The sequence below is a fragment of the Danio aesculapii genome, chromosome 13, assembly GCF_903798145.1.
Source record: "Danio aesculapii chromosome 13, fDanAes4.1, whole genome shotgun sequence".
Classification (NCBI taxonomy): Eukaryota; Metazoa; Chordata; class Actinopteri; order Cypriniformes; family Danionidae; genus Danio; species Danio aesculapii.
This window is the reverse complement of record NC_079447.1, coordinates 1,324,699-1,348,425: the sequence shown is the minus strand read 5'-3', so window position 1 is coordinate 1,348,425 and position 23,727 is coordinate 1,324,699. Positions and strand designations below refer to the sequence as shown.

The following is a 23,727-nucleotide window of genomic DNA, read 5'->3' as shown; positions in this document are numbered from 1 at the left end:
TTTATACGTTTCTATTTTAGAATTCTGAGCACCAGGTGGCGGTTTTTTAGTACTGTGCCTTTAAGCCTAGACCTCCCCGCCCAGCGTTTCCACATGCCTGTCAGTGTGCCTTAATCACCTCCCTCGGCTGCGTCAAACAACAGACAGACATAAAGGAAGCAGATCACACGTAATGTTTGTGAGAAATACTACAGTAAGAACTTTACTAATGACTATTTGATGCATTTGTTGTGGAGTTGCAACCAAGAGTCACACACAATGTTGTTACAAAGTTCATGCACACACACAGATGCACACACACAGCGCGGACACGCATACACGCATACATTAGCTTTGCACTCTTTTTGCACACAAATATGACAGGATACAGGTTAATCTCCACTGCTGTATGGATATCTGTTATGTTAATGTACAAAATAAACCTGATTTAATGTCCACAAACCGAGATTGAAGCATCTTCCTTTATATTTGTTCTGAAACGCGGCTGTGCTGATGAAGTGAATGGCTGTAATTCATTACACACATGCACTGTTTTAAAACATGTTAAACTTGTGAAACTCACTCTTGATCACGTTTGATGATCCTAGTGAACTGAACAGATCTTTTATTCCCGGCTGCTTTGCGCTCGCCCTCTCTTGCTGATATGATTATACGCGTTACTATGGAGACATGTTAATACACAGCTGTCAATCAATATTGGTGGGCGGGGGGAGTGCACTCCTACGTAAAGTTGTGGTTGCTCTGAAAACCGCTCCAATTGGTCCACCGTTTATATGTTGTTAGATTTAAAAAAAAGGACTGGGTGTGCTTATATCACCCCAATATGACGCTCTATACACTATATGCCCTTTAAACAAACAAAAGCCGACCCTTATTACACTTATCCAGGATCAAATAAGAGCACTCATGTTCAGTATTTATAAAGATCACACACAGCAACAACATTATTTTATTAGTAGAGTTTTTGTCTTGTTTCCACACTCTCAGAAAGAAAGGTACACTGGGTTCCTTAAAGAACAGGTTTGTACCTTTGTAAAAGCTGTACCTTATATGGTACAGAAAACACCTCTTATGATACTGTTCTGTACCTTTTATTGTACAACTGAAATGAAGGTACACAATTGTTCTCATATAAAAGCTACAGAAGTGCTCGACATCTTCTTTATTCCAATATCTATGAATCATCATTTAAAAGCATATGTTTAAAGAAACATTCTTTATTATATATATTATTATAAACATTCATTATTCATTGTCCTCATTTGTAAGTCGCTTTGGATAAAAGTGTCTGCTAAATGACTAAATGTAAATGTAAATGTATGTTCTATAATACAAAACAACTGGTAAAGCAAAACTATAGGTATAGTAAACTAAACCTTTAAGGCATTTTTAATAAATATTTGGTGAGCATTTTCTGATAAATACAGTTTCATTATTGATATCCGCAATATCCAGTGTTTGCTTTCCACTACACACGTGAGCTGGCAAAAGTCCTGCATATGCAAAGTGTTCATGCAGACATTTTACTATTGTGAAACTAATCAAACATTGAGCATCTCGGTACAATACTTTTGCATAATTCTATTTCTGTTTTAAAATTAAGTAAATGAAATGAACTTTTAAGTGATTACAAAGGTGTGAAAACTGGAGAAAAAAGGTTTTCTATTGTAGATGAGAGAATGTGTTTCTGTAACATTTGTGTGAAAAGTGTTGTGAAATGTTCAGCAAAAAATGTTCAAGTATGTTTTATTCTTTATTGTAAATGTTAAAGGTGCATTTACACAAAAGGAAAACGTTTTAAAAAATAATGATCAAAAATGGGTTTGATGTTTTATATTTACTGAAAATAAATTGACCCATTTTGGATAAAGCAACATGTCTTTAAATAGGAACACGTTTGACACTGTTAAGGTACAAAGTGTCTTATCACTGTAGTGGTGCCTTCATGGATCAGATTTGTCTCTATGATGAATGTACAATATTGTATCTGCAGGTTATAAAACCCAAAGGTAGACTTTTGTTTCCATGTCCTTAAAGGTACAAACTGCAATGGTTCAAATTTGTTTCTTTGTCTTAGGATACAATTCTGCCCCAGTGACGAGGGTTTGTACCTTCTTTGGTACATTTTTTCTGAGAGTGCAGTCCAAATATCGAAAAAATACTCGTAAATCAAAAAGCATTTTCTAGACCAGCAAAAAGTCCAAATGAAGTGAGCTTTTCTTTAAAACAAGAATAATAATCTGCCAACGGTGCAAGTAAACAAATCTTGCTTTTCTTTGAAGTACGATTATTTCACTTAGTAAATTATTTTGCTTGTGTTAAGGAAGAACTCAATTCATTTGTACTCATTATTTCTGTAACAAGACCACATTGTTTGCTTATCTAGAAAATAAATCTCTAAGAAAAGCATCGTTTGTGTGCGTGCGTGTGTGTGTGCGTGTGTGTGTGTGTACATGGAGAGCCAGCGGTGATCTCTGGAACATCTGCAGCTCAAAACTGAGCAACAGGTTCACAAACAGCAGACCAGCAGAAAACACCGACAACCCAACAGAAAACCCCGACAACCCATCACGACACGCTCGAGCTCCAGAAATAAGTGTGTGTGTGTCGCTAAACGCTTTGAAAACCGATTTTTCTCAGACACTGCGGACTGCGGGTGTGGTGACTGCATCATCTCTCTCTCTCTCTCTCTCTCTCTCTCTCTCTCTCTCTCTCTCTCTCTCTCTCTCTCTCTCTCTCTCTCTCTCTCTCTTTCTTTCTCGCGCGCACACACACACATGCGCAAACACACACATTTCTTTCACAAGCTCACATGCACACCAAAACGACACGCGTTAAAACGACAACGCAACATTTTCAACTTCAAACAGCGGCTGTTATTAACTGAAAAACACTATTTATGCCATGGGTCATTTCTTGTCGCGTGATTTAATTAAACATTTGTTTAAACGCACAAAACATTAGTTATTCGTGCACTGTGAAATACTTTGCTTTCATGCACGCGCATCATCACTTATTATGTTTCATCACATCGCGCTACTATTATATACACATTCACATTTATTATTATTACTAATATTAATGATAATAATAAATAATCTTATGCAGATGCATTCGCCTAATGTTCGTGATGATAAATCCCGGACTGACCTCCCAGTCGATGGAGTCCCAGTCGTCGGTAAACATCATGGAGCTGCCATTGCGCTCCAGAAATCCTCATCAAATCACTGCGTTCAGGCGGAGAAATCCTGCATATCCCGAGCATGAGTCCAGAAGGAGACCCATAGAGTCGTGAAGACGCGGACAATGAAGAAGCGCCCGCTAATTAGTCATTTCGCCTATACACTTATTATTATAACACACACTCGGTCCTTCAGGAGTGCATAAAGCACGAGCTGCCAGCATTCACACGCAGCGCGCAAAAGCCTGCACAAATCCGGCAGCGATGTGCCTTTAAGGAAAAGTTGTTGTATAAGGGCTTTCCGAGATCCTTGCCTAGTTCAGGCGGATTTCTATTGGTATTTCCAGCATAATTGGAAGCAATCCTAATGGGATGAACAAAGAATCCTTTAAGATCCGGCTGGATACAACACTGAAAGTCGGCTGTGTTAAGGATTGGGTTTGATTCCCGCAGCACTTTGACTGTGATCTGCTTCCAATTCTGCGTTACGATCCAAATGCAGAATGAAAGGTGGGATGAAAACTTGCAGCTCCGAACTGTCAGTATCAGAGGCGGCTGTAATCCTGCTTCAACTCTCCAGTGTAAAATAATACAGCGTCAGAGCCGCCTTAAACTTAGAGGACGCCATAGAAAAGTGCAACTCTCTCTTTAATGAATGTTCCAGCATACTGTAGTATTAACTATAGTCAACTGATAAACTGTAACGAATACTGCAATATACTTTAGTTTTTAATACAGTAAACGGTGGTGTATTGCAGTGTAATAAACTATAGCAACTATAAAATCACCACAACAGATCAATTACTGTAGTCTGCAACCATAGCAACTATAGAATCACCACCACAGATCAATTAGTATTGTTCTTGTGTTACCATAGCAACTATAGAATCACCACAACAGATCAATTACTGTAGTTGTTGTTACCATAGCAACTACAGAATCACCACCACAAATCAATTACTATAGTTGTTGTTACTATAGCAACTATAAAATCACAACAACAGATCAATTACTATAGTTTCTTACCATAGCAACTATAGAATCACCACAACAGCACAAATATGAGTTGTTTTGTTACCATAGCAACAAAATCACCACAACAGATCAACTATTTTAGCTTTTGTTACCATAGCAACTACAGAATCATCCACCACAGATCAATTCATATAGTTGTGTTGCCATGTCAATTATAGAATCACCACCACAGATCAATTACTATAGTTATGTTACCATAGCAACTGTATAAATCCCACAACAGATCAATTACTGTAGTTTTGTTACTATAGCAACTGTAAAATTCCCTACAGCAAATCAATTACTGTAGTTGTTGTGTTACCATAGCAACTATAGAATCACCACCTCAGATCAATTACTATAGTTGTTGTGTTACCACAGCAACTGTAGAATCACCACCTCAGATCAATTAGTATAGTTGGTGTGTTACCATAGCAACTATCGAATCACCACACCAGAGCAATTACTAGTTGTTGTGTTACCATAGCAACTGTACCATCACCACAGCACATCAATTACTACAGTTGTTGTGTTACCATAGCAATTATAGAATTACCCAACAGGTTAGTATGATTCAAAATAAATGGATAACCCAGCACTGCAGTGTGGTGAAGTCTAGATCAGATACACGGCCGGCCAGAAGTGCGATATGCACATCAATATAGCACCATTTATTTATGACACTGTATAACAATAATTAATATTTGTACAGTACTTTGACGGTTGAGTTTAGGGTTGGGGTGCGGGTAGGCATTAAAAAATACAATTTATTGGGTAATTTAATGGATAGCATAAATAAAAATCGGTACAACTACTGTTTTAACATTACTGTGATGGTTGAGTTTAGGGTTGGGGTGGAGGTAGATGTTAATAAAATACAATAAATGAGAAATTCAATAAATAATATAAATAATTCTCGTTAACTCTGGCTGCATCTATATCCGATATACGTAGCAACAACCCTGCAGTGTACACTTTTGCCTCCAAATTATAAAAGAAACTGCAAATGGATTCAAGAACACGTGAGATAATCTGCAGTATTGGAGCTCTGTACACCTGCTATATACAGTATATAATTGTTTGCTTTTGTTTTGCTGTGAAATGACACACTGTAAATAAGCACTGAGTTGTCATAACCAAAGTTGGGTCAAGTCAAGTATGGACAAACCTAATATTGGGCTAATTTTTAACCCAATGGTTGGGTTTGTCCATATTTGACACAACATTGATTTAAAATAACCCAGCACTTTTTTGTGCATATATTTTAGAGTAGCTCCTTACAATCCAACACATATAAAAATAAAGTGTTGAATTAATTGCTGTAATCTAACTCATACAAAAGAAGGATGTCTGCAAAATTGATTAAACAATTTATATGTGTTGAATTTAAACAAACAAATAAAATGTAGCATGTTCAACTTAATTTGTTACATACAGCATATATGTATGTAGATTTCAGCACTGCAGTGTAACACATGCATTTGCCTCTAATTATGAAAGACACTGCATTCTTATCCATTCATTCTTTTCAATAACACTTAAATCACACAATCACACACACAACCCAGAGTGCACCTATTACAACAAACACTACATGCAAACAAGCGTTCCTTTAACCTTTGTGTGCTGTTGGGGATGTTTTCATGCACTCTGGGCTGATTTTGAGTCTTCATTTGGCCTCAGCTTTCTCTGTGTTTCAGCAAATGTGATGATTGTTGCTGAATTTTATTCTGACACATATTTTGGAAAGTGCTTTCAAAGTTTTCAAAAATTCAACAACACACTCTGAGCACATCTTCATTTCTGTTATGCTTGGTTATGTTGGTGCTGTTTTTGTCCCATTGACTTCCACTATAATCACATTTTTGATTGCAAAGCCATGACAGCATATAATCATGCATTTTTCATTGGGGGGTTCGAATAGTTCGGAAGACCCACCCCTCACTGACAAAGGTCCAGAATTTGTCCTATACATGAGCTCATTTGTCCTATTATGACTGCTATTCCATCATAAATAGTGAAAATAACCCATTGGCTGTCGCTTCTGTGTGACTTCAGTTAATCTGTTTTGGCCAATGCTAACAAATATTCATTCATTCCTTTCCTTTTAGACTTACTCTCTTTATTAATCTGGGGTCGCCACAGTGGAATGATCCGCCAACTTATCCAGCATATATTTTACACAGCAGATGTCCTTCTAGCCACAACCCAACACTGGGAAACACCCATACACACTCTTTCACACTCATACACTTCCAATTTAGTTCATCAATTCCCCTATAGCACATGTGTTTGGACTGTGGGGGGACACCGGAGGACCCAGAGGAAACCCACGCCAACATGGGGAGAACATGCAAACTCCACACAGAAACGACAACTGACCCAGCTGGGGCTGGAACCAGCAACCTTCTTGCTGTGAGGCGATCGTGCTGCCCACTGCGCCACTGTGAAACCTACTAACAAATATTATATGACATATTTTAATGACTAATAAAAAGATTTGATGCACAAAAAGTGGCCCATATTAAAATTTATTTCAATACTATTGCTATTGTGGTTATCCATGGATTTTCAATATACTTTTTTTGTTTACAAGAGAGGCTAGAAAAAATTGTAAAGCTCTACATTATTATTATTATTGCTTTAATTTTTTTTTTACTGAAATTTCCAAACTCTGACTGAGGACAGATGAATGTGCTGGCCGGTTTGTTATTTGCCAAACAAACGATAATAGACTACAGTTATAAAATGAAAACTTTAACAGATTGTTTTTTTTCTAAAGATTATGTAGTAAATTTGTATTTTTAAAGTAAGCATTTTTTCACATTTGTTTATTCTAAACCTTTAGGAATTAATTTTGGTACATTAAAAAGTGTAGTTATGATGACCATCTGACAAGCTAATTCAGCTAAAAATAGAGCTGAAAATGTCACTAAAATTCAGTCAATTTCATAATTAAATAGAAAATGAGGTGTATAGCTGCTAAAAACTCCACTTTTTGAGAAAAAAGAACCACCCCTTTTAACAGGCTGGCTACGGGACTGTATACTCTTTGTGTATATATATATATATATATATATATATATATATTCATTAATTTTCTTGTCGGCTTAGTCCCTTTATTAATCTGGGGTCGCTACAGCGGAATGAACTGCCAACTTATCCAGCATTTGTTTTACACAGCGGGAAACATCCACACACACTCTTTCACACTCATACACTACGGACAATTTAGCTTACCCAATTCACCTGTACCGCATGTGTTTGGACTGTGGGGGAAACCGGAGCACCCGGAGGAAACCCACACGAACGCGGGGAGAACATGCAAACTCCACACAGAAACGCCAACTGACCCAGCCGAGGCTCGAACCAGCGACCTTTTTATGGTGAGGCGACAGCACTACCTACTTCGCCACTGCGTTGCCCTATATATATATATATATATATATATATATATATATATATATATATATATATATATATAGTGTGTGTGTGTGAGAGAGAGAGAGAGACCTTTGCATACTTATCTTCGTACAGCATATTTGAGAAAATCAAAATAATGCCCTCAGCTCTCAGAACACAGTAAACACAGTAATTTAATCCAAAACGGATTAAATTGATTGATTTCCTCAACATTCTACACACAATCCCCCATAATGACAATGTGGAAAAAAAAGTATTTGAAATTGTTACAAATTTATTAAAAATAAAAAACCTGAAAAATCACACGTACACTCTCAGAAATAAAGTAATGTGAGCTGTCACTGGGCTGGTTCCTTTTCAAAAGGTACACGTTTGCACCTAAAGTATTTATATTGGTACCTCAAAAGTATCTATTAGTGCCTAAACATTTTAAAAGGACACTTTTGTATTTATAAGGTACAAATATACCTAATATAAATACACTTGAGGTATTAATATAGACTTATTAGGAACAAATTTGTACCTTTTGTAAAGGTATCACCCCAGTGACAGCTCGCGTAACTTTATTACTGAGAGTGTTCATCAGTATTGACAGCCTTTGCTCAATACTTTGTTGATGCACTTTTGGCAGCAATTACAGCCTCAAGTCTTTTTGAATATGATGCCACAAGCTTGGCTCACCTGTCCAAATAATCCCCTCAGCTCTCAGAACACAGTAAACACAGTAAGTGTATTTCTGCACACACATAATCTGCTGTTTTACTCCATATAAAACCCAGAGAACTTTTTTTGCACAGGCCTACAATATGTAAAGGCTTAACGCTGCCAACTGATGCTGATCAATGCATTGCAATCAGGCTGCTGCCAGGCTTTGCAATCATAAATGTCATAATAATGGAAGTCAAAAACATCCACCAACATGGAAACGGGGGTCAATTTGAGCAATCAATGCACAAGGGTTAAATATCGATCTGATGTCCTTCGCGCTCGTCATGATCACGTGCATCACCTCACAGCATTCGCCCTTGCAGCAGTTATGATGTTCGCCTGTCATCGGCTCAAACCCGACTCTTACCATGAGCACGGCCAGATTGTTGTGCTGCGCGCAGCGGATGGTGGTGGTGTTGTGCGCGGAGCCGGTTATATGGCAGCCCTCCGCCCGCCAGCCGCCGTGTCCATCCAGCAGGTCAAAATCCCAGTACGCCGCGGTGGGGTCTACACCCAGCGAGAAGTGGCGGAGAGCGACGGTAACCGGCTGCACGGGGCTCCAGGGGCTACACCCATCTACACGGAGAGCAAGACATTGCGTCAAGTAACAACCCAAGTGGAAAGTGCACTCACAAGCCAATCTGGATTACAAAAAAATAAGCATGCAATTACTAATAAAGGAGAATAGCGAATGCGTCGCGACTGTTTACGCTTTCTCATTTAATAACATGCGGAAAGTGCACTCACAAATCATATAGAACCCAAATAATAAGCACGCAATCATCAATAAATGAGAAGCTATACGCACTCTAGAATGCATCGCAACTGTTTACGCTCTCATTGTATTGCATGCTCACAAAACATATAGATTCAAAAAATAAGCATGCATTTATTAATGAAAGAGAATAACTACACACTCGATGATGCATCACAACTATTTACGCGTTCTCATTTAATTGCATGCGCAAACAACGCAAGTGCACTCACAAAACATACAGATTCCAGAAAAATAACCATGCCATATGAATAAGAGAATAGCTACGCACTCCATGATGCATCGCAACTGTATATGCTTTCTCATTTAATTGAAAGAACGCAAGTGGAAAGTGAACTACAGATAAAAATGCGCATGCATTATTAATAATCGAGAATAACCACGCACTCGATCACGCATCGCAACTGTTTTACGCGTTCTCGTGTAATAGCATGCGAAAACCGCGTCACTAATTAACACAGGATGATGCATCAGGTGAAATGCACGCGCAAGGTTGCACACTTACCTAATTTGGTGAACGCAACTGGTGTCGAGACGCTCCTGCGCTTCCCATCGTCCGCAAGATTTGATGAATTCCCGGTGCACGGAAACAGCTTTCCATTGCGGAAGACGATCAGCTGCAGCTTACAGGTGGAGTTCTCCACCGCCAGCGGGAGGTGTATGGAGGCGATGGCCACCGTGTTCTGCAGACGGGGAAACTGATGTCAGACATGTGCATGTGATGCGCAGTGTGTCTGCGTGCGTGTGTGTGTGGAGCTTTATCCGTCCTGCTGTTATACCGCAGAGGTGGAATGATTCTGACCATCAGCAGACAGCTTAAAGCAGCAGCAGCAGACTGATAAAGCAGAGGGGTTATCATCATCATCATCTTCATTCATCTTAATAAATTGTAATGTTTTAGGATTTATAAAGTATTAACTTGGGTTTAACCTGAGTTTTCAGTGGAAACTTGTGTGTCTGTGATGATGTGGTGTGATTGTATTAATTTGCCAACATCTACTGCATGAAACAAACACAACACCGACAGGTACTAATGAAGTCAACTGAACAAGGGTTTCACTGAGTCAAATGTAGGACTTTTAGGACCATTATGAATTAAATTTCAGACTTATATATAAATAGTATACTATAATTAGTTATTTCTTAGCCACAGACAAAGAAACTTGTCAAAACAAGCAAACCCGAGTTGTATGCACACACATTTTCAACATTACTTATCTTAAACATAATCTATAAAAACTAAAATAAAGGGGCGATGCAGTGTCTCAGTGGTTAGCACAGTCACCTCACAGCAAGAAGGTCACTGGTTCAAGTCCCAGCTGGGTCAGTTGGCAATTTTGTGTAGAGTTTGCATGTTCTCCTCGTGTTGGTGTGGGTTTCCTCTGGGTGTTCTGGTTTCCCCCACAGTCCAAACACATGCGCTATAGGGGAATTGATGAACTACATTGGCCATAGTGTGTGTGTGTGTGTGTGTGTGTGTGTGTGTGTGTTGGGGGGGGGTGTTTCCCAGTACTGGGTTGCAGCTGAAAGGGCAAAACATATTCTGGATAAGTTGGCAGTTCATTCCGCTGTGGTGACCTCTGATGAATAAAGGGACTAGCCCGGAGGAAAATGAATGAATGAATGAACAACTAAAAGTTCTGTTGAGATGGATTGTTGATGGTTGGATGTGTGTTGGCCCGATTGGTTAGCTTTACATGGACATAGGAAAATGAATATATATATATATATATAAAGTAAAAATATATATATTAATAAAACTTATGCAATCTGCACTCCGAAATAAAAGTACAAAGACTGCCACCTGGTGGTTCAAAGTGAGAATTTAGTGATATGATCTTTTTAGATGCAAACAATGCGTACATGAAGAATATTCGACTTAAAAAAAAAAGGTAATAATTTATCCAGTCATGCATGTGTTTTGACCGCTTATGCTGGTGATTGACACCTTTACCGCAAAATTAATTTATAGTTATTCCTTACGGCGATTAAAAAAACTTGAGTAGGCCTATAGGCTACTATAATAAAGAAAATCTTCTCTAAATGTAGAAGTAAATACATTGATTTGAAAATTGAAATACATAATGAATATTCTTGACACATGAAAGTGTAAAGTCTGCAACTCACAACAAAGATTGAAAGTTATTAAAGTTATCGTGTCATATTTAACAAACTGTTTACTGCTAATTTTATGTATTTTTGCTCACATGGATAATTGAATATTAATCAAATGATGTCATTACGCTGATGTGCCGTCAGCCAATCATTGCATTGCTGATCATGATTTAGAGGATGTATAGATCTGTCCTTCACAACAAACACAGCAATCTCAGATCAGATCATTTAGACATTTAATCTGATTCACGTACACCGAATCTGCACGCGCATAAATTCTGCAGATTTTTAGCCCTTCATTGATTCTGTTTATTTACTTGTGTAAATGTGTGTAAATTTATATTTATTCAGTTTTTTAATTAATTTCAAATATTATTGACTAATATGAAAGTGATTTATTTACAATGCAGTTTGTACAGTAATATTTTCTGTCTTTTAGTAGAGATATTATATGAGAGACTTGCTTTGTTTGCCAAATAAAGTGAATCTAGTTGGATTTGCATTGTAAACATTGAATAAATAAAGGTATTATTTTTTATTTTATATATTAAGGTTTTGGTTATGATACTCCCAAAATAATTCCACAGAAATCTGCCGATTTTTACCAAAATTCTCTGCAGAAATAGCAAAAACTGTCCGCAGATTTTGTTCTGTCTCACATAACTTGTGTTACTTGTAATGCATTTCCCCCAACACTGATTATAAAGTATTATTATGTATGATTATGCATGATTAAGTATGATTATTTCTTAACATGATCAGTTTTCTGTGTGTGCCTGTGATGATATGATTGTTGTAAATGTATGAAATGCCAACCTCTGCTGCAAAAACAACAACCAAACATCGATGGGTACCAATAAAGTCAACTGTACTGAATTATCATCAACCTCATCACCATTACCTTCATTTATTCATTTATCATGCATATTTTTTCGGCTTGGTACCTCTATTCATCAAGGGTCATCACAGCAGAATGAACCGCCAACTATTCCAACATATGTTTTACACAGCGGACACCCTTCCAGCTGCAATCCAGTACAGGGAAACACTCATACACACTCATTCACGCACACACACTCACTCATACACTACAGCTAATTTAGTTCATCAATTGCCCTATAGCGCATGTGTTTGGACTGTGGGGGAAACCGGAGCACCCAGAGGAAACCCACACCAACACGAGGAGAACATGCAAACTCCACACAGAAATGACTGCTGACCCAGCTGGGGCTCGAACCAGCGACCTTCTAGCTGTGAGGCCACAGTGCTAACCACTGAGACTCTGAAACCACTGAATCATCATGATCATGTTCAAGCTTCACCTCTTTATCTGCTAGAATAGCGAGGCATCATGTGTCAGTGTCTGCTGCGGGTCTTAAAGGGCAGGGAAAGCATGTGTTTCCTCCTCTTTTTCATGCCCTTTTAAAAGTGCATGTGAGATTAAAGCCGATAAGCAGATGTTGAGGCAGATATGCTGCTCTGCTAAGAACTGAAGATCTGCCAAAGCTCAAACACTTTAAAACGCTTTAGCTGCGGCTGCACATTTCTCACTATACACACTGGCTGCAGATAAACAGTGTCTCAATCTTTAAGGTTTATTTTAGATGCATCCACAGATTTGAGTTAGCCTATACCGCTTGTGTAGACGATAACCAGTACATTTACTGTTAAAAACGTTTATGAAAAAGGGTCTTAATTAATAGAGGGTATTTATTGATTGATTGACTGTGCATTTCAAAAGAAAACCAAAATACAAAACCACAAAACTGTGTGACGTCTTTATATGTATATACATATACACCTGACAAAAAGTATTGTCGCCTATCCAAGTTTTAGGAACATCAAATAAACACTTGTCTTCTAGTTGATCATGTGTAAAAGTGTCAGAAGGTGGATTTCTTTGCTGAAACATCTGTTCTGAATCCCAATCATCACCAACACTGCAGAAGACCTACTGGAACCCACATGGAGCCAAGATTCTCACAGAAATCAGTCAAGTTTGGTGAAGGAGAAATCATGGTTTGGGGTTATATTCAGTATGGGGGCGTGCGAGAGATCTGCAGAGTGGATGATCAACATCAACAGCCTGAGGTATCGAGACATTTGTGCTGCCCATTACATTACAAACCACAGGAGAGGGACAATTCTCCAGCAGGATAGCGCTCCTTCTCATACTTCAGCCTCCACATCAAAGCTCCTGAAAGCAAAGAAGGTCAAGGTGCTCCAGGATTGGCCAGCCCAGTCACCAGAAATGAACATTATTGAGCACGTCTGGGGTAAGATGAAGGAGGAGGCGTTGAAGATGAACACAAAGACTCTTGATGAACTCTGGGAGTGATGACAGTGCTAACCACTGAGCCACTGTGCCACCCAAAATAATCCATCAAAAGGAAAACACTACAAAAACAGTACAGTACAGTGTACAGTACACACACGGCATTAACAGGAACACGATCTCCAGCAGCTGCTGTCAGTGTGTGTGTTAAACCCCACTGCATCTACTGTACTGTGCTGGAAACGGGATCAAGATTCATTCTCACACACACACGTGCACGCACACACACACACACACACCAGTAGCCAGAGATTCATTCATAAACGCAGACGCATCTTTCCTCCAGATGTACTGCAGCTGAGAGCACGCTTTACCCAGAGTGCACTGCAGCAGACAAATTACATTCCAGCAGCTCTTCAATGCAGCACTGTTGTCACACACACACACACACACACACACACACACACACACACACACACACACACACTTCCAGATATACACATTTGCTCTTACACACACACACACGCACATACACACACGTTCACAGACAAACACTCACATCCACACATACATACGCTCATATTCATAGACACACACTCGCACACATTTATAGACACACACACACACTCACAGCCACACACAGATATTCATACGCTCATATTCAGACACTCACACACACACACACGCACACACACACACAGATATCGTACAGCGTCTGCTTGATCCTCCTCTTGGATCATTTCTTCAGCACCAGGGACAGCGGCTCACATTATATTGAGGAAACTCTCCTGTCACTGCATCAACACTTATGAAGCTTATGAAGATTCATTCTTTGCTTTTTTCATAATCTTTATTGTTTGAAGGCCCAGTCTGTCAGCAAACACTGTTTACAAACAAGAGTCACTAACAGACTGAACAAACAAACAAACAAACAAACACACACACACACACACACACACACACACACACACACACACACACACAAGTGCATCTGTTTAACTACAGCATAATATATTGATAAATCAGAGTTATACAGCTGAAGTCAGAATTATTCGCCCTCTGTGAACTTCTTTTTCTTCTTCAAATATTTCCCAGATGACGTTTAACAGATTCAGGAATTTCTCACAGTATTTCCTCTAATATTTTTTCTTCTGGAGAAAGTCTTATTTGTTTTATTTCAGCTAGAATAAAAGCAGTTTTTAATTGTTTTAAAGCCATTTTAAGGTCAATATTATTAGCCCCCTTCAGCAATATTAGTTTTGGATTGTCTCCAGAACAAACCACTGTTATACAATGACTTAATTACCCTAACTTTACCCTAATTACCCTAGTTTACTCTCCAAAAGAACAAATGTTTTCAGACATGAATGAAACAATTGAATCATTGACACAGACAAGAATGAATCATCCACTGGTCTGGTGAGGACTTGAACCAGTGCCATTCTTGCTGTGAGGCAACAGTGCTAACCACTGGGCTTCCCGATCAAAGAACAGGGAGGTCGAGTAGGAGTGGAAGGGGGGATTCTTTAAGATGAAGATAACTAGGGTGAGGGAATCTGGTTATTTATGGTGACTTAGGAATCTTCTGATTGGTGAATCATGCGTTAGCTAATGCGGGAGCAGATCCTCCTGAAATTAGTTTATTAATAAACTTCACCAATTCATTGATCATTTTGGCACAAAGTAAAGCTCTGAGAAACTCCAGCACAGCAGTGGATCACAAGTGGGGGTCGTGGAAAATGACAGGGGGTCGCTTGGTGATTTCCAAAAGTCAAATAAATTTTCAGAATTACCCTATTTTAACCATAACCCACAGAAAAAAGCCATCAGCCTTTACATTTTATAGGATCAGTGTGTTTATGTTAGATTAACAACACAGCAATAGTTTCAGCTGCAGCTCATTGATTTTATAGCAGCAGGTTAAACTTTCTGACACCTTTAGGATCAATCAAACGCATTAAAAATAAACACAGGCCACAACTAAACAGTGAGGATGATCTCTGAGAGGTGGTCTCCAAAATTAAACCAAGAATAGACTTGTGCTGTAAACATTCTGCCCACCAGTCGCTTTATTCATTCATTCATTTTGTTTTCGGCCTAGTCCCTTTATTAATCTGGGGTCGCCACAGCGGAATAAACCGCCAACTTATCCAGCACATGTTTTATGCAGCAGATGCCCGCCCTTCCAGCTGCAACCCATCTCTGGGAAACATCCATACACACTCACTCACACTCATACACTACGGACAATTTAGCCTACCCAATTTACCTGTAGCGCATGTGTTTGGACTGTGGGGGAAACCGGAGCACCCGGAGGAAACCCACACGAACGCAGGGAGAACATGCAAACTCCACACAGAAACAACAACTGACCCAGCCAAGGCTCGAACCAGCGACCTTCTTGCTGTGAGGCGACAGCAAATTTAAAATGTACAAAAATTACTATGCAAATGATTTGCTTGGTAGACTGCTGCACTTTCTTGTGTTGTCAATATGCTGATGTTTATATAGGCCTATTGCTCTGTGTGCAACATTTATATATTTATAACCACCAATTTGGGGGTCACGAGTCACTGGCATAGTTATTTAAGGGGTCGCGGGCTGAAGTTTGGGAACCCCTGCTGTACAGAGAAGATTTAAACTCAAATTATTCTTCCTTATCATTAGAGGACTAAAAAAAGGTCAGAGGATGAGGGATGGAGCTCATAAAGAACCCCAGGATGGATGAAGCTCTGGGTTTATTTAAAGAAGTCTTTTCTGCCATCCATTTCCCACAGATACCAGTGCTTTCATGTGTGCTTTTATGAATGATTTTCTCAGCTCGGGGGGAAAAGTGATGAAAGGAGATGAGCTTCAGCGCAGGTGCAGCATTCTGCAGACACATTCCCGTCTCAGGAGAGCGTTTGCAGGATCAAAAAAAAATACACACTTCACCAGAGACTGCCATCAAATTCAGCTTCAAGACGCTTCATCGGCATGACATGTGTGTTACAGTATTGCCAAAGCATTTTAAGAACAGTTGAAGAAAATTACTCGCCTTCCTGCAAAATGTGGATGTTTTTCAAATATTTCTTCCATTGTGTTTAAAGGAGATTTATTCAACACATTTTCAAAGATAATAAACAATTAATAACTAATTTCTAATAACTGATTTATTTTGTCTTTGCCATGATGACAGCACATAATATTTTACTAGTTACCTTGCAAGATACTAGCATTCAGCTTAAAGTCAGCATGAAATGAAAGTTAAGATTGTCCTTTTTCGTGATGTAAATCCACTTGAAACAGTCCTGAAATGAGAAAAAACCGTAGGGTGATGCATGATTTCATCCTTTGGGAACTGATTGGATTGTTGGAAGATAGAAGATTGATGAATGAATGAAAGCAGAGCAGACAAGACACGCCCTTATAGCCCTGCCCTAAAGGACTGAAAGCCTAGTTCTAAATGACTGATAGCCGCACCTTAAAGGACTGATAGCCCCGCCCTAAAGGGCTGATCGCCCAGTTCTAAATGACTGATAGGCCCCGCCCTAAAGGACTGATAGTTGTTTCCAGTGATAACTTAAAGAAACTTGTTGATGCTTTTATCAGCAGCAGGGTGGATTACTTTAATGGACTCAATGAACAAAATAAAACATAACAAAACAAAACAAAAAAAAAAAAACCAAAACAAAAAAACCCAAAACAAAACAAAAAAAACAATAATAAAAAAACTTAAAAAAAAAAAAAAAAACAACAACAACAACAAACAACCCCCCGCAAAAAAACACCCCCCCATTAACCCCCCCAAACAAAACAAATAAACAAAACAAAACAGAAAAAAAACAAAACAAAACAAATAAACAAAACAAAACAGAAAAAAACAAAAACAAAACCCACAAAAAAAACCCAAAACAAACAAACAAAACTAAACAAAAAAACAAAAAAAACCAATAATGAAAAAAACTTAAAGCAAACAAACAACCCCCCCCTGCAAAAAAAAAAAATAAACACAAACAAAACAAAAAACAAAACAATAATGAAAAAACTAAAGAAAAAACAAACAACCCCCCCCCGCAAAAAACCCCCACAAAAAACAAAAACCCAAAACAAAAACAAAACAATAATGAAAAAACTAAACAAAAAAACAAACAACCCCCCCCAAAAAAACAAAAAACAAACAAAACAAAAAACTAACAAAACCCCAAACAAAACAAACAAAAAAAACGAAACAAAACAAAAACTAAACCCCGCCCCAAAAAAACTAAAATCAAAAAAAGAAAACAACGAAAAAACTAAGAAAACAAAAAAAACAAAACAAAAAAAAAAAACAGAACAAAACACCACAAACCCCCTCCAAAACAATACATGAAAAAAGAAAAAAACAAGAAAACCCAAAACAAAATAAAAGACAAAACAAAAAAAAACACAAAACAAAACGAAAAAAACATCAACAATTTCCCAAGTTTCCAAAGGAAGAAAACTTGTTACACCTTAAGTTTTTCCAACTTAATCTATTATTGAAAACCAGATAAAATTGAGTTTAATATCTATTCTTTCTTTTTCTAGCGTGTGTGTTATATTGTGAGCAGAGCTGCAGTGAGTGTGCTGTATTGATAATGACTGAAGCTGTCATGTGTATCCCTGCGCATCAATGAGAATCAAAGGCTGGATATCTCCACATGTGCTTCTGAAAGACCCGCGCTGTCACGAAGCTTCACTGCGCTTTGACTTTAACGCCAGTCAATTATTTATTGCGTTGCTGCAACGGCTTCACTCCAGTCTTTCATCTGATTACTAAAAGCCTCATCACCGCCGCAGACACTCACTGATCTGAAATCAGCGCATTGTTTCTCCTGAACAAGCCACGTTTTCACTCCAAACGACCAAAAGTCAGAGAAAATGACATCAGTCCAGGAAAACTTAGAGCGGAGCTTCTCCAACACAACAACAAGAGGAAAAACTAAACCGATTCAACTAAATTAAATTAACTAAAGGGCACCTATTTTACCTCTTTTTCCAGATTTAATATGAGACTTTTGTGTCTCCAGAATGTGTCTGTAAAGTTTCAGCTCAAAACACTCATCACATTATTTATTACAGCGTTCAGTGGTCTGTATTTTATAGGTCTAAAAAGCTTGTGTTGCTGTTTTTGTGTACTGGGCCTTTTAGACTAGTCCTCCCTGCCCACCGTTCCCACGTGCCTGTCAGCGTGCTTCAATCTCCTCCCTAGGCAGCGTCAGACAAGAGACAGACATAAAGGAAGCAGAACTCACGTAACGTGTGTGAGAAATACTACAGTAAGAACTTTACCAGAGTATTTGATGCAGTTGTTGTGGAGTTGCAACCCTGAGTCACACACAATGTCGTTACAAAGTTCACACACACACACACACACACACACACACACACACACACACACACACACACACGCGCGCACACACACACACACGCGCACACACACACGCACACACACACGCACACACACAGTGCCAAAATAATTGCAAACATAACAGCAAAAATAAATGCATGAATAAATGCCAAAATAATTGCAATAGTGAATGCACAAATAAACGCAAATAAATGCCATAATAATAGCAAAAAATGCAAAAAGGAATGCACAAATAAATGCAAAAATGTATTAAAAAGTCAAAATAAATGTATACACAAATGCAAAAAATTGCACAAATGAATGAAGGAATAAATGCATACAGTAAGTAAATAAAAATCTTGAGTTTACATCTTGCAACTTGTTTTTCTTTCTTGATTTTTTGTTCTTGATAATTCACTTTCTCTCTTTGCAAGTAAAAATGAATGTCCTGTGATTCCACCATTTCCCCTGTTCTTGGATTTCAGAGTTTGCATCTCATGATTCTGACTTTTTTCTTGGAAATCTGAGTTTAGACCCCACAATTTCTTCTTTTTTTCAGTTTGAAATTCCAGTTCCACATATTGCAATAATCCTACCTGATGTGAAGCAAGTAAAAAAAGCTAAATGTGAATCAGATGAAGGGAAAGGCCCGTTTTAACGTGCCTCTCTGTCTCTCTAGATTCTCCTCCTGCTGATGTGAACACATGGTGAAGAAAGCACACATCTCTGGCTTCCCCTCATTTATCACTTCCACAGAGAAACGAAGCTGGCGCATTCTAGCAGCTGTTTGAACTCCTGAAAAGAGGACCGGCGCTTGATAAAGTGTCACCAATAGAGTTTGATGAGTGCGTTTGAAGAGGAAAGCTAATGCCAGAGTCAAACCACACTCTCTACACCGCACTGCTCCTGCCTGCTGCCATTGAGTTACATTAAAACGGAAAAATTATCATCTGCTACGGAAACACTTTAGATTCAATGTATGTATGGGGATATTTTAATGACATTACTTCAAGCGTTTAGACAGAGAGAGAGAGAGAGAATTTTGGGGGATCATTTGTTAAATAGCTCGCAGAATGTGCAGGCATTAGGAATACAGTATGTGAATGGATGACCGTTGTAATATGAAAAAGTGAAAAGTTTAGAAATGGTTATTGCAAAATGAATGATAATTAATATATTAATAGATGCAACAAAATCTATGCATTACTAAACAAGTGCATGAATAAATGCATGAAAAAGGCAAAACTGTGTACATACATGCACATGCAGGAAAGATGACATCTTGTAAAAGCCAAACAGGTAAAGTTTTCTGTTCGTACATTAACTTGTGTCATTTAATATTATATTAGATAAATGCCTTGCTTGGAATGCTCGCTTAAGTTGGAAATGCCTTGCTTGAAATTCTTTCTTGTCAAACTTTAAATAAAACAAACAATAAACAATGCAGAAATAAATGTCAAAACAACTGCATAAATAACTGTACACAACTAACGCAAAAATAAATGCATAAATGTCAAAATAATTGCAACAATGAAAGCAAGAATATATAGATTAATAAATGCAAAATAAATGTAAAAAAAGTCAAACCAAATGCATAAATAATTGCCAAAATAATTTAAACTTAAATGCAGAAATAAATGCATGAATAAAAATGTGAATACATGTAAAAATTATTGCAAAACAAATGCAAAACTAAATGCATAAAGTCAATATAAATACATATATAAATGCAAAACACATGCATAAAAATGATTGCAAAAATAAATGCATAAAAAAGTCAATATAAATACATATATAAATGCAAAAATACATGCATAAAAATGATTGCAAAAATAAATGCATAAATTAATGTCAAAATAATTACAAAAATAAATGCATAAACAAATGTCAAATCAATTGCAAATTAACTGCAAAAATAAAATCATGAATGAATGCATAAATAAATGTCAAAATAATTGCAAAAATGAATGCACGAATAAACACAAAAATAAATGCATAAATAAATGCAAAAAAACTGCATAAATGCATAAAGATGTCAAAATAATTGCAAAAACTAACTAACTAAATAAATAAATCTTTAAAATAATTGCAAACATGATTGCAAAAATAAATGCTTGAATAAATGCATAAATGTTAAAATTGCAAAAATGAATGCACCAATAAATGCATAAATGACTGCATAAAAATATTTTAACATACCCAAATGCAAAAATGAATGCATAAATACATGTCAGAATAATAGCAAAAATGCAAAAAGGAATGCACAAATAAATGCAGAAATAAATGTCAAAATAAATATATAAAAATGTCAAAATAAATGATTACATAAATACAAAGATGAATGAATAAATAACTGTCAAAATACCGGCAAAAACTAAAAGCATAAATAAATGTTAAAATAAATGTATGAAAAATGTCAAAATCAATGCAAAAATCAAGGCATAATAAAGGTGGTAAACATGATCAATGCAGCTTTTTTAAGCATGTAAAGCCCTGTGGAGCCTGAGGAGAGAACGTTTCCTTCACCTCTGTTAAAAAGGTATTGTCATGGAGACCTTTCAATACCCTTGAACACTGGATTAAGGTAAAGCAATCTTTAATGCGAGTGTTTGCAGATGTGTGGAGCTGCGCAGTGGAGCTCACGAGCATCTACATCCATGCAGATCTGCATTTATTAACCAGAACACATCTCCCTTTATCTCAATGACCTTCCTGCATCCTTCATCCGCTTCACATCAGCGCAGCACTCCAGAGACCTTCACTTATGACAGCCACAACTATACGCAAACACACAGGAAAAATCTACATATTTCCATTTGTATGCATGAGAAACACCTGGAAACTTGAGTTTGCCATAACCGTAAACATTTGTTTTTCTTTTCTTTTCTTTTCTTTTTTACCTTCACACACAACACGTTTCATTATTATTATTATAAAATATTATTTTATTTACATGTTTTGTTACAGTACAAGTTTTGTTTGACAACAATAATAATAATAGTAATAATAAAATCATAATGTGCTTTAAATTATTAGTATTATTTAAATACTGCATACAATAAAAATATTATTATTATTACTTAATAAATAATAATGATAAACATAATGATGCTATTGTTAATAATAATAACAATAATAAATAAAATAACAACAATAACAATATACTAATACTAATGACAACAACAACAATAATAATAATAATAATATTAATAATAATAACAATAATAATAGTAATAATAATAATAATGTGCTTAAATTACAAGTATTATTCAAATACTGCATAAATAATGATAATAATTTTTTATTGTAATAAATCATAACAATAAACAATGATGCTATTATTATTATTAATACTAATAAATAAAATAACAACAATAACAATATAATAATACTTATAATAATACTAATAAAAACAACAATAATAACAATAACAATAATTATAATAACAATAATAATAATATTAATAACAATAATAATAATAATAATAATAATAATAATAATAATAATAGTAAAATCATAAAGTGCTTTAAATTATTATTATTATTAAAATGCTGCATACAATAAAATATTATGATTATTATTTAAACACAATGATGCTATTAATAATAATAATATTAATAATAATAATAATAATAATAATAATAATAATAATAAATAAAATAACAACAATAGCAATATACTACTACTACTACTACTACTAATAATAATAATAATAACAATAATAATAAAATCATAATGTGCTTTAAATTATTAGTATTATTCAAATACTGCACACAATAATAATATTACCAAGTCAAAATAAGTAATAATTATGTAATAAATAATAATGATAAATATAATGATGATATTATTATTTTTTATAATAAATAAAATAACAACAACATTATAATAATAATATTAATACTAATAACAAAAAAATATAGTAACAATAATAAATAATATAATAATAAATCATAATGTGCTAATGCTATAATAATAATAATAATAATAATAATAATAATAATAAAACCAGAAAGTAAATTGTACATTAAATTATTGAAATATTAACATAAAATCAAGAATATTTTAACGCAGACAGAAAAACTGTGTAGAAATAAATACATTTCACAAACAATAAACAGCAATATTAATAAAATATGCCACTGAACTATATAATTAATATAAAATAATTCATATAAAAGACAGCAATTAGTACATTTTTATAATTTTGAAATAATAATTCTGCTAAATTCACTTCTACAACTTGATTTACCCCCTCAAGAAAGTGTGATTTCTTTAATGCACAATAAAGATATTAAATCATAATAAAGAAGCTAAACAAGCCTTAAACACAGCAGACTGACGTGCTGCACTGCCTGAGCTGTGATTATCCTCCACTGAACAGCAGCAGCTCCTACAGTACTGCTCAATGTTAGTTGACTGTATGAAGCAGCGCTGGAAGAGGAATAAACCACTGGCTTGAGTCTTCAGCATTATCACTGATGCAGAGACATGATGCAAGAGCAGAGCAAACGCCTTTAATAACTCTGATCTCCATACACACATCATCTTCATCAGCATCATCTGACTTATCAAGACTGAACACACACAATCACACACACACACTGCTGTCCTGAGATCCATTTCCCCTGAGAGTGTGTGTGACTGATATAAAGCAGAAGCAGAAACACCTCCATCCATACAATGACAGTCAATGCACAAACACATATGCACGCACAAAAACACACACGCACACACATGCACAATAACACACAAACACACATGCACACACAAACATGCATGCACAAATACAGACACACACATACACGCGCACACACGGATACATGCGTTCATGCCCACACACACACATCCACACAGATGCACAAAGACAAACTCACACACAGACA

General features: G+C 36.5%; 1 protein-coding gene across 1 annotated transcript in view; it reads right to left on the bottom strand.

Moving 5' to 3' along the window:
* Positions 1 to 23,727, bottom strand: part of LOC130239999 (adhesion G protein-coupled receptor A3) — a 150,016-nt gene that overhangs the window by 41,105 nt on the left and 85,184 nt on the right. Inside the window, exons 13-14 of the mRNA XM_056471414.1 lie at positions 9,607 to 9,784; positions 8,694 to 8,902 (exon numbers count right to left, since the gene is read on the bottom strand). Coding sequence (XP_056327389.1) covers positions 8,694 to 8,902; positions 9,607 to 9,784 — 387 coding nt within the window. The remainder of the gene's footprint in view (positions 1 to 8,693; positions 8,903 to 9,606; positions 9,785 to 23,727) is intronic.